General features: G+C 38.8%; 1 protein-coding gene and 2 long non-coding RNA genes across 7 annotated transcripts in view; 2 read left to right on the top strand and 1 right to left on the bottom strand.

Moving 5' to 3' along the window:
• LOC111923698 (uncharacterized) overlaps positions 1-15,223 on the top strand; it is a 55,672-nt gene that overhangs the window by 9,943 nt on the left and 30,506 nt on the right. The gene's annotated exons all lie outside the window — the stretch shown is intronic.
• Positions 2,710-10,342, bottom strand: CCDC201 (coiled-coil domain containing 201). 3 transcript variants are annotated; one of them, XM_086843608.1, is made up of 4 exons: positions 10,272-10,342; positions 8,904-9,015; positions 6,648-7,217; positions 2,710-5,759 (listed from the first exon to the last, which is right to left on the bottom strand). In XM_086843608.1, exons 3-4 carry the CDS (start codon positions 7,194-7,196, stop codon positions 5,673-5,675), a joined length of 636 nt encoding a protein of 211 aa, XP_086699734.1. In that variant the 5' UTR covers positions 7,197-7,217; positions 8,904-9,015; positions 10,272-10,342; the 3' UTR covers positions 2,710-5,672. The 3 variants fall into 3 exon arrangements, with proteins under 3 accessions (XP_086699734.1, XP_086699741.1, XP_086699749.1); XM_086843615.1 differs by lacking the exon at positions 10,272-10,342 and adding an exon at positions 9,393-9,603; XM_086843623.1 differs by lacking the exon at positions 10,272-10,342 and adding an exon at positions 9,393-9,522 and having other exon boundaries at positions 8,895-9,015.
• On the top strand, positions 10,835-13,695 carry LOC147655759 (uncharacterized). The gene is made up of 2 exons (XR_015274409.1): positions 10,835-10,921; positions 13,594-13,695. It is a non-coding gene; the product is annotated as an uncharacterized LOC147655759 (long non-coding RNA).

The following is a 15,223-nucleotide window of genomic DNA, read 5'->3' as shown; positions in this document are numbered from 1 at the left end:
GTTGCAGCCCTTCTTTCTAGCACAGTTACAACACATACCCAAAGTTGCATATATGTTGTAAATAAAGTTTTTGTTTGCAATTGCAAGCCTTCCATCTAATTACAGTGTCTTCCCTCTCATGGTGGCAAAGCTTCTTGCTGTTGCTGAGCTATGGTTTGTGGCAGGTTTTGGGGGTTTGTGTGATTTTTTTCTTCTAGAGGAGTATTATTTAGAGGAGTAACAAATGCTAAAGCATCCATGACCTTTGTATGAAAACTATCACTCAACACCAATTTGATTTGAGTGTGTGCCAAATGATGCAATGAATTGCTTGTGCTCTCTTGGCTGGGCAGCATGCTTTGAAACCCATTTTACCTGGACATCTTGTAAGTGCTTTTTTCGGATCCAGTTTCTCTCCAAGTGAATTTGTCAGCAATCCTGTGCATACTTTCTTATATTTGAATTCCATCAGCTTTCCATACTATAAAATAGAATTACTCCATTTCTAGGAAGAGAACCTTTCTTTTCCCCTATCATTGCTGGCACCTCCTCTTTAGAAGAAGCTGTAAGCTTTAGGGGGATTATGATATCTGCTCGTAGGAGAAGGTCACTGCAAAGGACAAACCTGCAATGACATGAAGAGCTGAAAGCAGAAGACAGTTATAGTAGGACATGTAGAGCTAGGAAAGGCCAAAAGTATGAAGTGGAGGACAACAAAAGGGATCAAAATGGCAGCAACAGTAAAAAGCAGAAAAGATATGAAGGGTATTTTCTTCTTTCCATTTCTCCTATAAAAATGAAGAAAAACAGGAAAAAAACCCCACAAACCCATGAAGAAATAAAAAAATCCCACAGATGCAGGACAGTGAGCGACAGAACAATGATGCAAGCTCAGTCCTATTTTTAATAAACACTTAGGCAAAGTGGAGCTACTTTGACAGGTAACAAAGCCACTGACTTCACAGGAAGGCTAGAAATAAAGGTTACTGCCTTGTGAGCTAGGACATTTGGTTTCAAGTTCCTATCTTACATGGGAAGGGGATTTGAAACGCAATCTGTACTTCCAAATTTTTATACTGTGGGCTGCTGGGACTGAAATCAGATGGGACTCCTGTCTCACTGCTGTCTGCTGTGCATCACCATGCACTCGATGCACACCGTTTCACGGCGGAGGGCTGGGGATGCTGTCAGTGCTGCAAAGCCGCACGTGCGAGCGTACCCAGGAGGCTGTCAGCTGTCAAACTCTACAGGATTTGCATGTCTACTGACTGCACTGTTAAGCACCATTTAATTGCATAGGAGTATTTGGTACCTACAAAGTATTAGAAATCCTGAGCAAGTTTTGGGCAGGGTGAGCAGCTCAGGTCCACATCCTAAAGGATCATCCTTAGTTCAAGTTTTTAGCAACATCTGAAAATGTTACCCAATTTCTTCAACTGGTCTAACTTTTCTAAGTGCTGCTAGGCTCAGTGTTTGTTTATTTGTTTCTAATAAGTTGGAAATACTGAGGAGGGAGCTGTTTTAATAGGCATGGTGGAGTTCATCAACAGATGGAGCTAAGGGAGACTTTTGTATGTCTTACAGAACAAAACACAACCAAGTACAGGTCAGTGATGCTGTTGTGTGATTTATTAGTCAAGAGTTTTGTCCATAGCAGGAATGTAACTGTTGTAACCTAGAGGGGAAAAAAATAAAATCTGTTTTTATTTAGAAGTTTTCCACTTTTCCTAGTTATTCTAAAATTGTTCAGCTGTGATGAGCAAAGGAAGGATCTAGTTTCCATTTGTCTGTTACATAAATCTAAAATATGCTAAATACATCTGCTAAACATTTTTCTCTTCAAACTGGCCTCCTACAGAAGCACCACAGCTGGGCAGAGCACTCCCAACTCTGTCAACAGAAGAGTGCTTCAGTGGGAACAAGGCCGAGCTCATAAATCTAGGATGAAGACATTTTTGTCTCTTCCCTCTGTTCTTGGTAATGTTTTTGTTCTTCTCCCTCCAACATCATGCTTAGTCACCATCAGCAGGTAGGTTGTGTAATATCTATTCAGGGACAAGTGTACTGAAAACAGTTCCATAGGTCAAGGTCATAGCTTCACTCCAAAAGGAAAAATACTGCCCTAAAAGAACACTCTCAATAGGAAGGCTGTTCTGAACTTACAAATGTGTCCGTGTTGCATTTGAAAGTCAGGACAACACCAAAGCTCAAGAGTATGTTGCAACTCTGCTTCACATTCATTCACACAGGAAAAGGGCTTTTTATTTTACAGAACAGGTTGTCTTGGGGATTATCTTCTCACAGGAATCTGGTGTCTGTAGCCACCAACCTTTTTCAGCCTCAGCTCCCAAAATCCATCTTTAAGGTCTATAATTATTAGGAAGATTTCTTGTTTAGAGGTGTTGGATTTTACACCTCCCTTTAAGAATTTTTTTTTTCACTGTGATGATATTGTAATATAAATATTCATAAAGGAACTTTATTCATGAAGAGAAGCATTAACCAAACAGTAATTTGCCATTGTTGCCACTAGAGGATGAGCATTAAACAAGAGTGAAACTGCATACTAGTAGTGCTCCTCCCAAAATCTCTTCCTTTCAAAATGTACATACATAGTATGACAGAAAAGTAGCTGTATCTTTTAAACTTAAAAATTTAATTCCAGTAGATTTGTGAGTCTATGGGAGAAATTAAATTCAAGCTCTGTAAACAAAAGAAATACTAGTTTGGTGGTTGTTTGGTTTTTTTTAATTTATTTTTGCCTTATGGATATTTTTATATGTGAAGTATAATAACAGCAGTACAGTTTTGTAAGTGCAACTTGATATGTGTAGTTTCACATTTTTCAACATCTTGACTTTATAAATTAGACACCAACCTTTCTTTGGGAACACCATTCACTAAGGTCTGTGCTATATAGGCCTGGTTGAAATCCCTGAGGATTGTAACATGTAATTAATTGTTGATACTGTGGTTGTAGAACATCAGACACATGTTGGAGAACCCCTGAAGAACCAGTTGATTGTATTAATATTGTCTTTAAATACTATGAGCAGTTTTATAACTTCTGCAAGTTCTGCATGAATGCCTAAATTATTCCAAAACAAATGCTATATAATCTTTTCTATTTATTTTTAAACATTCTAGAGAGGGAATAGAAGTAGTTTTCAAAACCATGAGACCCCTTGGTTTTTTGCATCTGTCTGCCTGATATAGCTTGAAAACTTGGAAAGACCCAAAGTCAGTTCTGTGTTACCATTAGGTACAATTTGTTTTCCTCCAGTGAGGAAAGTCTTTGGGGCTTTATTTGCACCAGCTAGTTCCATTAACCTGACAGGGTGGCAGCCTTGCTCCCTGAAAAAACTTTCCATCCTTTACTGAATTCTGAATTTCAGAACTTTTGCATTGCACTTGGAATGAAACCAAAGATACCTTAGACATTTAGTAGCCGTATTCCCTGGATTCCTTTTGCATTTAATGTAGCCCTAAGCAGGGCCTTAGAAGGAACTTTGCAGCAACTACACCCCTGGCCTCCTAAGGTCTGGAACTTGTCCCACATGACCTTTCCACTTGGCCTAGCATCATGGAGGGCATCAACCCAAGCAGCACTTTGGGGCATGACAACAGTCTGAGTTTTGGCAGAAGGCCAGTGTCAGATATCAGAGGGTATCAGATGGGCAAGGAATCCAGCAGTGAAGAGCAGGCACTAAAGACAAAACACATCTGTGTCTTATAAGGAAGGAAAGAGCTAGAGGCCAGATTGGAGAAGACATTAGATGAAGACATTTGAAGACCAAGAAAGTGAATGGTCAGGAGCCAAGAGTGACTTTGAGAGGCAGTAGTAAGAAAGAACAGCAGAAACAGTATCAAGACTTCTTGAGACGAGGATGAGAAACCTGAAGAAGGAACAACTGGAACTGACTATCTGGGAAGGTACAAATAAACAAGAAGCAGAACTGGGTCATTTGGATTAAGCATTGGGTCATGCAGCCAGACTAATCTGTGCTTTTCCCAGGGGTAGAGAAGGGTTTTACGCTAACCTTGCACTTGCCTGATCTTAGTTCAGCCCCTGGCACAAATCACAGATACTGATGAAATGCCTGCAGGCTCAAGGGGAATAGCAGCACATCTGCAACCATGCCTATTTTATCTCAAAAGCAGCTTGGGATCTACACCAGCCAGGAGCTCTCTGGTTGCCAGAGGAACCTGTGGAGACCAGACAAGCAGTCCAGGTAACACACACAAACAAATTCCAGAACGTTAACTAAACATGAAACCAAGTGAGCGTGACTTGGCTCATGACCCAAAGGACAGCATCACCCCACTGCCTGCCTACACAGAAAGCCAGGTCTGAGGATAAAGCTGTTCTCCTGAGAAACTCTGAGGAATTTCACTTCAGGAATCATTAGCAAAAACATCCTAATTCCTTTTAAAGCCTGAGAGAGGTTGTAAAACCACAACTCCTCACCTACATTTTGGAGTGTAACAGAGATGCTATTGATTGGCCTTGCCTCATAATGTTGGCACGGGACATATTTCTCCTTCTCTGCCACCTTGAATGTAAGATATTACAAGTTACAGTTTGTGGCAAGGAAATGCAAAAGTGTCCCTTGCCTCCATTCTTAACTGGCAGCTTCTTTTAAATGGGACCTCTCCCCTTTGAGTAATTAGTGCCTGGAACAACTGCAAAACCAGTACAAGCCAGGAAAGTGCACATGCTAGAGCCACACAAGTGCAGAAGTATGTGTATGTAGGTGCTAAATCTGTTCTGGATTCCTGCTGCTGACACTGCACAGAAAATTTAGAAGTGATAAACTCTGCCTTGTTTGATCTAAAGATGAAATAACAGACAGCAGTAGGAACTGACATCAGTTAACTAACATCATTTTGCATCAGTTCTTGACTGGCGCTTCACAAAGTTCCTTTGAGCTAAATTACAATTTTGACAATACAGCTGTCAGGTAAGACACCCTTCTTCACCTCCATGCAGCAGCTCCAGAGGAAAACAGAAACTGTTTCCAAACAGAAACCCCATACTCCTTCAAAACACACAGGCAAGGAATAAATATCTCCAATATAACAGTGAGTTGCATTTTTAATCTAAAGCTGGGACAAACTGATTTTGAACCAAAACTTCAAAATAAGCTCTCATTAATTAGTAATCTCTAAAGAATGGTCTCCGTCCTTGTTGCCTCTCAGTATTTCCTCATCTCAGCAGGTAGCAGCAAAAACATTCCAGATTGCATCAGCTTTGATTACTCTTAGGATGAAGAGATTCTCCTTTGGCTAACTAGGATTACACTCTATGTGGCCACTAGGACTTTGTCGAGTGACTTCTTGTTAAGAAAGATCAGCAACCCTACAAGACTTGAGTGCTACACAAAAGATTAAGGCCAGGAAGAGCTGTGGCAGGATGAAGAATGATTCTTACACATTAAATTCTTCCTCCCTTTGTTCTAGGCCTTTCAGCCTTTATAAATTAACGTTGACTCTTGTGTAGAGGATCTTCTTAAGTTATACCTGACTTCTAGATTTAAGAGGAAAGAATGACAAAAAAAAAAAACAAAACAGAAAAATAACATTTTGGAAGGAAAGAGGAAGTATAACAGGCAATATAATGAAGAATGTGATTGATTGGAACTTGTCATTCCTACATGATGAATGTGACAGCACTTATCCCACAGGTAGCCAAATCAAATTTCTTCAATTGTCAGTTCATGTTTAGTTGCCTCCTCAATATTTTTAAGTTGACGAAGCAGCCATTCTCTTTCTTTCTTTCTCTGTTATAGAAGAAAAAATATTTTTTAATCAACCAAATCCATTCAGGTACCACCTGCTTTCAAAACCAAACCACCTACAAAAAGCACTTACGACCCAACTCAGTTTTGGCTGAAGTTCTCCATTTGTTTTATGCAAAGAAGCTTTTGCTCTCAGAGCTGGAAAGTTTTGTTGAGTTTTCGACACACTCAAGAAAATATGGTACAGAGAAAAAACCCAAACCAGAACAGAATTTGATGGCTTCACCTGGACATGGCCACCTTCAATTCTGCTGCCTTCCTGTCCTTTCTATGGGCTTTCCACAGGCCCTTGGCAAATAATTAAAGTTTCAGAAAACTGAGTTCTTGTGTGCCACAGACAGCCAGCACCTGCAGAGCATCTATTAATCTAAGCTTTCCTCAGGAAACCCTACAAAAGGTCTGCTCACCTTTTGATCCCATTTGCAATGACTGTCATTCTTTTTATAAAGCACAAAAATTTGGATTTAAAAGAAAAAGGAGCAGATTATTTGTTTATCAAGTTTAAACTGACTTGCTAACATTAAAAAAAATTGGAATTTCAATTACTGATTTTGTCCTATTCTTAAATGTCTTCTAAATAAAGATCTATTTTAAAAAATATACTTTCCCACTAGGGTAAACAATGCCAGCTCACAAGCTGAAGCAAATGCTAGTTTGGAAGTTTGCATGGCATCCCATCTCTAATTAGGAATGGTATCACAGAGTCTACCAGGTTATGACCCAATTCATAAATAGATGTCCTCACTGCTAAAGTTATGGAAATGTTCTATTAGTAAACTACTCCCACTTCACTAGAAAGATCTGTATATCTTCAGCATTGGTAGAAATTTGTGTAATTTAGGTATTGAATAGCTAAATTAAAGCCTTTACCTGAAGAGTTTTATCAATTTTCTTCTTTCTGGATTTTGCTGGCAGAGGATCTTTTATCCCTGGTATGCCAGAAACAAGCCATGAAGGTCCACTCTTGGGAGTTGCTGCAGCATCCACAGATGCTCTGGTGGTAGCTTGAGTTTCTGTATCTGGGACAACCTTATGAGCTGGCTCTTGACTTGATTCATCAGAGGCCAACACAGTAGAAAGCCTCCTTCTAGAAAATACAAGCTGAGAGCTTTGAGTTTTCTCTTTATTTAATTCTTGCAAATCAAATGCTGTTGAAAGTCTTTTTGGGGACACGTGAGGGATGTACGCATCAACACGCACTGATGACACTTGAGATAATGATCTGCTTAGATCTGATTTTGGCATTGGAGATCCATAAACTCGCTTTGTGGCATCTTGGTCCTTGATTGACTGATTTGTCAGATCTATAAGAGATGGAGTTGCTCTTGAAAGCATTGAGTCCACTGGGGTGCTGTGTTTCACCATTCTCCTTTTCAGAGATCTTTTTACATTCAGATATGAATCATCTTCCTCTGACATCTTGAAGTCAGGTTTATTGCCCTAAGAAAATAAGAAGATTGTGTCATTGTTCACACTGTGAGAGATGCAATGAAAGCTGCTTTTTAACAGCAAGCTGTTAAATCAAATCCACATGTTCCTATTTTCATGTCTGTATTCTGTCTTTACATGGAATTTATCCTTTATATAGATCAGTATTCAAGCATTTGGAAGAGCCATGTTGAAAACAGGACATGAGAACACAGGTGGTCATACATCCAACACTTACTCCACTCCCAGCCTTCTGCATAAGGAACTCCAAGTATGCTAGAATTTTTAAAGCCCTTTCATTAACTGGAACATCATTAAGATAGTGTTTTCTCTTTCCAAGTATATAAATAATATACTTTTGGTGTTTCAGCTGCTAACACGCCATATGTAGTTGAAAACTATTAGACGGCAGAGAGCAAAAAATCAAGTGCTCAAAAGATATGGGCAGAGAATTTCTGGATTCACCAACGATCTCTTAATCAAATTGTCATTTTGTTTCCCTTAATTCCTTGAAAGGGGGCTCACAAACCCCTAATTCCCTCCTATTTACTTAACATTTGTCTCACTTCAGCTGATTCTAAGCTTTAATTCTAAAAAATACATGTTCTGTGCAAGTCTGTTTTCAACTGAATTTACAATTACAAGGTTGCTTTTGCTAGCAGCATTATTCTTATTCATTTGCAAACCCCCACCCAAAAAAAGAAACTGTGCTTCTTACACTTGCTACTTCTTGGGTAGAAAAGTCCAAGATAAAGATGTGCAATTAAGATAAATAACTAAATCACGTGAGCAGTTAAGAACTCCTAGTAATTGTTGAACTCTTTGCTTTCATGAGGTTGTTCAGATATTTCATGCAGGTTGAGTGCCCCATACTCTAAGCTGTATATGGACTGTGGCCTTGGAGGGGCATGAGAACAGGACTCCCATAAAGCAGGACACAAGAAGACAGGGAGGTATATTTGCTGAAGTAAAAGGTATTAGTACTCCATTCCTTGTCAAGGTTTTGCACCTATGTAGCATCTAAGTTTTCTAGCAGAGTTTCACATCCACTTTGTGTTTCTAAACACAAAAGTGGCAAGAGATAGAGCACTGACTCTTCAATACAGCAGAATTCAGATGTCTTATAGGGTGTTTTTCTCTTTAGAAAGAGGGAGGAGTACTCCATAATAATTTTTATTTGGATACCCATTTCTTCTCTCACTTCTTAGCAGTGCTAGTTTGTGTGACACATTGGCAGCACTTAGTCTACAGAGATTCCCTTTTTCCATTGCTGTTTAGGCAGATTGATTTCCTTTAGTCTTTATCATAGAAGCTTACATGATTAAGCTTAGAAAGGGAATAAGAAGGATTTTACAGCCACCACTCTTTCCCCAAACCTAACCTCAGTTATATATTTTAATGCTTTCCCCTCAAATATTAAATGGTCAATTATTTCTTACTTAAATTGTTTTTTAACAATTTTTTTCAACCAAATCTTTTGTAGAAAACAATAATTTTTCTTTTAATTTCACATTTCTCTATGCTTTAGAAAGATAAATAGGTATAAGCAACAGTTTTTTCTGCTCTAACACCACTATAGATAAAGGGCAGAAGTCTAAAAACAACAGTTATATAAACTATTTGAGAATATAAAAGTGGATCACAAAGAATGCATCTTGCAGGAAATTTGATAAAATATAGAAAGCTTACCAGACCTACCAAGTTCTATCTGATATCTTCCTTCCTTCGTTTTCTAAGGAAATTAGCTTCAGCTGCTACTTCCCTTCTTATAGGCCTGTTCGTCCTGGCCACCCTTTGCTGAAGACACTCCCTAATTAACACAAATAGCATTTTTTGGGAGTATCAGCAGTATTGCTTTTAAACAAATAGTTAACTAAATAGGAACCTAGGATTAATCATAGGAAAATAGGATAGCTAACTTATCTATGTTTATTTCTATTTTATCTCTGCTGTTTGCTGCCTATTTCAATCACAAAAATACTCTGGTGGTTAATTGGCTTCACATGGCTGCATAAGGCACATTGAGGATCTGCTGCAAGATGAATGTATGTTGGTGGAGTATATTGCCATCCTGATTTTATTTTCTCACTGCTATTCTTGCTCAAATAATAAATAGGAAATTAATGTTAAATCTGCCATAAAAATCTCTTCTTTTAGGAAAATAGAAAGTGATAACAAACTGAAAACCTGGAAGTTTCAGCGTGAATTTCACGGTGTTTGCAGCTAACAGCTAATGACAGCATTTTATCTTGAAGAATTTGAAGTGTTTTCAAAGTAGCAGCTCTTAGATTAGAATTCCATTGGTTTGAAATGGTATGGTTTAGGTGGAGGACTGTAATTTTTATCAACTGAAAAGCAGCTGGACTACACCAGTCCTTCTGAATTGCAAGTCAGCTCTGTGGTAGCTGACAGTAAACAGCTGTTATCACAATGCTGCAGAGCAAGAACAGGTGTGAGAGAGCATGTGCATAAATAGTGGGGTAGCCCCTTCTGCAAAGCATGACCTGTGGACTTTTAAGCTGATCAGACAGACCTAATTTCACGGCTTTACGTAGATGACCTGGGGTTGTAGAGTGCATCTAGCACAGACAGAGGGGCAAAAGCACTGATCTCGCAGGAATTTGAACTTTTGGTTCCAGGGAGTCTGGGTATTTCAAACCTAATCATAAACCGCTCTCTCTTGCCACATTAATGGTTCTACTATGAATAGAGAATTGGAGCTACCAGTTCAATATTTAGAAGTAACAGTCTGTCAGTATATGGATAAAGTTGCTAGGCTTAAGTTATGTGCCCCTGAGGAGCTGAAAGGGAGCTTGAGAAATGGAGGCACATTACAATCACATGGATTGCATGAGTAAACATCTTGGAAATAAATAGTCTGTCCAGGATAAGCTATTTATTTCCTAAACTCCCAGGGGAAGTTCCTACAGGAATATTTTGAGAATTAAACAAAAACTATTTTGAGATACTTGTGGCTGGGAAAAAAAAAAAGAAAAAAAAGTCTCAGTCCTTTATAAACAGACCAATCTTTACCTCATTTTGAATATTTGTAGTTAGTTTTCATACCTTGTGGCTTGGTGAACAAACCCACCAGGTCAGCCATACTGTGCCTTGCAGGCCTGGCACGCCAGTTCCTTATATAGTACAGAGCACAGAGTGATGTCTTAACGTGGTGTCACAATGTTTGTGCTGTCCTGCTGCACCATGGCACATAATATCACCTCTCCCAGCAAGGCAGCCATGCAAACAACGCTGAGCAGCATGAACCTGCATGAGAGGCTTTTTGGGGTACTGAAGAAACTAACATAATTTCACTGGACCCTTTCAAAACCTCATGGCCTTGCCTCCCAGCTAGTGCTTGGCACTTCTTGCTGTGCTTGTCCTTACTTTTTGTGTCATTTTCCATTGGTATCTCACAGTCTGCAAGTGCTGCCTCTAGCTCCATCACCTTTATGTCTACCTTCCATGGCCTTTTCTGCAAAACTCTTTAAAAACCAATCTTCCCCTTCTCTAAAACGCCTTTACTTTCTGTTTTTTTCTAGAACCTTGCTAAATATTCTCTAGATACAAATTAGGAGACTTACAAATTGTTCTTGCTGTTAATAATGATTTATCTTATGTCCTACAGATTCATCTCTTTATCAGGTGGTGGCAGGATGTAACAGAGAATTGGAAAGACAGAACTGTACAGAGATAAGACAAAGTCCAATATTAATGTAAGAATCAGAGCTCAGCAGAACATTTGCAGTGATGATATTGCCTTGTTCTCAGTGTATCTGTAGCCATGTTCTGTATCTGAACAAGAGACACCCAAACTGTGACTTGAGTGACACCTTGAAAGCTTCTTGTATCTTTCAAAGAAGGACACATACTGCGTCCTGCATTCAGACCTGTTCATTATGAGTAATTCCTTCACTAAATTTACATTCCTTGGAAAGATTGTCTTTATCCTCAGCATTGTCTACTTGATATTTTTAGCAGTAACTTCAAAGGTTCGGATACAGCCTTTTGGCCTGCATTTATACAAAATTCCTCTCATTTGTTGCAAAATGCAAGATGGCACTCAGCTCTAACAACGTGATATATTTCCATATATATTACGTCAAACTCCCACTGCTTTAGGTTTATGTCTTGAAAGATTCTTTTGTTGATCTCATTTTAGGAGATAATTTAATCATTCTAAATTTCTTCCAAAAATGCAAAACCTACTTAGGTTACTGCATTCCCTTAAAAGAAACATTAATTCTTAAAATTTTTACTTCCAAAACCAACAAGAGTGGGGGATATAATAGCAGCACAGTGTTTTGCTCATTCCCTTCATTCCAGTTCAAGTACATGAATGCACTTCAAAGACATGAAATTTTGAGGTGGCTTTATCTGGAAAAGGGTAATATTTGAATTATTTTTCAGTTTAGCAAGGAATAATATACACAGAAGGAAAAAAATGGATGCATGTCTTCCTTTGTCTTCTAGTTTGTTTTGAGAGACTGCAATTCTTCAATTGCTGCTCTTTTAATTTCTTCATTTTCTACTCTGAGAATGTCACCAAACAGTTCTCCTGAAGAGAACTTGTATTCTGAACCTATCCTTAGCTCATATGCTTCCCTAACATATTTTCTTGAATTGGATATACAGTTCTAGTTTGTGAAGTCACAAATCTTGCATAAGTCTCCAACCTAGGTGTTGAGAGCTATGTGCTGTCCTTCCAATGCAGAACACCAAGAGGCTCTCTCCCTGCTCTTGCAACTAGTCTGAAGTTTTTAGGCATAGAGGGTGATTCCACAAGAAGGTGTGTAAAAAGAAATAGGGGCTGGTAAGTAGATCTCGGCATTCTGCTCTGTGTGACAACCCTTGTTCAAAGCATTATAAGGAAGAAGGAAGAGCCAGAGGAAGCATGGAAATGGTGGTGAGGAGCAAAAGGAGAGTGAAAAGAAAAAATTAAGAGAGGGACCCAAATGTGAAAATGTTTTCCTAAATTTAGTCTCATGTAGAAAGAATAAAAAAGATAAAAGGAGTGGACAAGACAAAATAAAAAATGAAAAAGGAGAAGGAAATGAAATTGTTTCCTAAGTGATTTAGAAGATTTGGGACCAAATTGCAAGCTCTTTATGGATGAAACTCCATAAAAATACAAATCTGATTAAAATTCACATAAACTATTCTTCCTGTGTCTGAGTTTTGTATATGGGCAAGTCAATCAGGAATGCTCTAAGATTGCTGATCAGACTGAGCTCCTTAGTGGAAATAGAAGCAAAACTTTTTATTTGCTAATGTGAAGTCTAAAATGAGCAGGGAGACTCATCATGAGCTAATCTCTGCAGAACAGCTCATCCTTTGGGACTAGAAAACATTATGGTGCAGTGGGCAAATGGAGAAGAGATTCTGTCCCAGTAAGCTCTTTGGCAGCCATAGACATTGAAATGGAAACACTGCAACACATTCTGTGGATTTAATCTCTTCAAATGCATAAAGCTGCACCGAGGAAGCCAGTGGAACTTTTCAAAAGCATCTGAGCACTATTTTCACTTATTTCAGTAGGAATTACATGTCTGGACACCACTGAGGATCCTGAGTTTTGTGATGGGGTAAACAGTGGGAACGGGCATTTTATATATGTGTTTGGAAGACATCTTAGAATAGAAAATAATAGAATAGAAAGGAATAGAACATTGCAATTGGAAAGGATCTTTAATGTCCATCCAGTCCAACTGCCTGACACTTTAGACTGACCAAAAGCTAAAGGATATATTTAAGGGTATTGTTTGAATGACTCCTAAACATTGACAGGCAGAGGGAATCAACCAGGAAGCCTTTTTCCAGTGTGTGACCAGCCTCTTGGTAAAGTGCTTCCTAATATTCAGTCTAAACCTCCCCCAACAAATGTGGCTTTGAGCCATTCCTCCATGCCCTGGCACTGGGTACCAAGGAAAAGAGATTGACACCTCCCTCCCCACTTCCCCTCCTCAGGAAGCTGTCAGGAGCAGGAACATCACCCCTCAGCCTCCTTCTCTCCAAACTAGACAAAACCAGTGTCCTCAGCTAGCATGTCTGTAGGCTCCTTCTCCAGCAAAACCCTTGCTGAAACCCTCAGAAAACAAGGACAATATGAATCCTTTGTTAAACAAACTTTTCAGTGCCTGAAAAGCATTATGTACAGTCTTGTTCTTCAACAATTTTAATTTTTTTGCCTTTTGGAGGACTTTCTTCACATGTTATTTGTGTTATGGTGGTAATGTGAAAGTGTTCAACACTTTGCAAGGGTTGGAGGTTCCCATTTTTCAGTGTGGCAATAACTTTTTTCTGGCCAGAGGCAAGATCAATGTCTTTGTCTACAGCATCCAGGAACAGACTTATGTATGGCATAATTTTCATTCCAATCTGATCATAGGAGCACCTCATAAGGAGCTTGAGAGGAAGGCTTCAGGGAATCCTGGATAAACAGGTGTAGTGATTTCATAACTTTTCTGTAAAAAAATGGCTTTAAACTATCAATACACTGAGTCATGATGTATGCTTCAGGTTGTATGTTTCTACAGGTTCTGGTTATGACTGCTATGACTGGACCTGTCCAGCTGGACAACAAATCCAATTTTGTGCATTCAAAACGGTGATCTTGAACTACTTACTGGGTCTCATGGCTGCTCAGAAAGTCAAACCCTTATTTAAATGTCTAAATTTTCTTCCATATGATACATTTCAGTAAGAGTTTGAGGAACAATGAGACTTGTCTCTTTGAACCATTTCAAATAGTCTTAAAAGCTTTTAATATGGGTGTTGATATAAATTTTTCACCAAGGTCCACCAGTTGCAGGCAATTTGAAGTAGTATTCTAACAGCCAATTTTTTTTTTCTGGCTTTAGTGTAATAGTAGGTCTGAAGAAACAAACTCCTTAAGGAACATACCTTTACAACTTACAGAAAAGTTCAATGCCACATCTTCCCTCAGTTTAGACCAGCTCTGCCCTCAGATAGAGTGCTTGGTGTCTATATGAAAGGAAGATTAGTTCATATGCAAATAAACATGCTACAATATTAAGATCAATTATAAAAGCTTAAAGCATTAAAAATTGTTGTCTCTCTCTGTTAAACAAGGTTATAATATACAAGTAGCCAGTCTAAAACCATTGTGGGGGATGTCAAATTGAAAACAATTAACTTTTTTGTTTAGAAATGTGGAGGATCAGTATTTAACTTCAAAAATATCTAATTACCTCAGTAGTAAGAAGTCAGGTACACTTTAATAGCAGCAGAGGTCACTGACCTTGATAAAATCGGTGTGTTACCACTGCCTTTGTAATTGCGTCAATGATTCTTCTTCATTACCCTCTTGTCTTACCAGAATGCCATTATGTGTTCAGCCTGCATGTTGTTTATTCACTAGTCGGTGTCCTATACACTTTCTACGTGTTTCTACACCCTGCTAGTCAATCTGAGTTAATATTCAACTGGGACCTTTCCTCAGTAACTTGCTGTGTCTTTTCTGATACAACTGCTCCTTTTTAATTATGTTGGCAGAGCTGCTGAGGAGCACATAACAGTATTGCCAAAGTTCAATAAACATACAGAGTAACTATAGAGTTTGGGGGAAAACAGTCCACGCTGCTTTCATGACCTTTAGCAATAGTATGAACCCAGCTTGGCCAATGCCAAACAAACGTCTAGCTTCAAATCTCTCAGCAGCCAGAAAGTGATGGATTTGTTTTACTCTATTACATCCAATAATAAACTAAAAGTGCAGTGTTTGTGCAGTGCAGTAGCATGGCCAGACTGAGTATAGTCCTGTGCGGGAAGTAAGGCCACGTGAATACAACCGGCTCTTTCTTGGAATTGTGCAGATGAATCCCCAGGCAGTCTAAGTTGAGGGAATGCTAATTAATTAATCAGGGTCCCCAATGACTTAGTGAAGCAGAGTACTTCTGGTAGGGAGCCTCATCTGCTTCATCTATAATGGTGTTGTAATTTATGTTACATTGCCTCTATGAAAGCCATCATTGACATCTCCAGAGTGTGCCTTGTAA

The sequence above is a fragment of the Cyanistes caeruleus genome, chromosome 1 (genome assembly GCF_971803275.1).
Source record: "Cyanistes caeruleus chromosome 1, bCyaCae1.hap1.1, whole genome shotgun sequence".
Classification (NCBI taxonomy): domain Eukaryota; kingdom Metazoa; phylum Chordata; class Aves; order Passeriformes; family Paridae; genus Cyanistes; species Cyanistes caeruleus.
The sequence above is the reverse complement of the archived record's forward strand: the minus strand, read 5'-3'. Positions and strand labels throughout refer to the sequence as shown.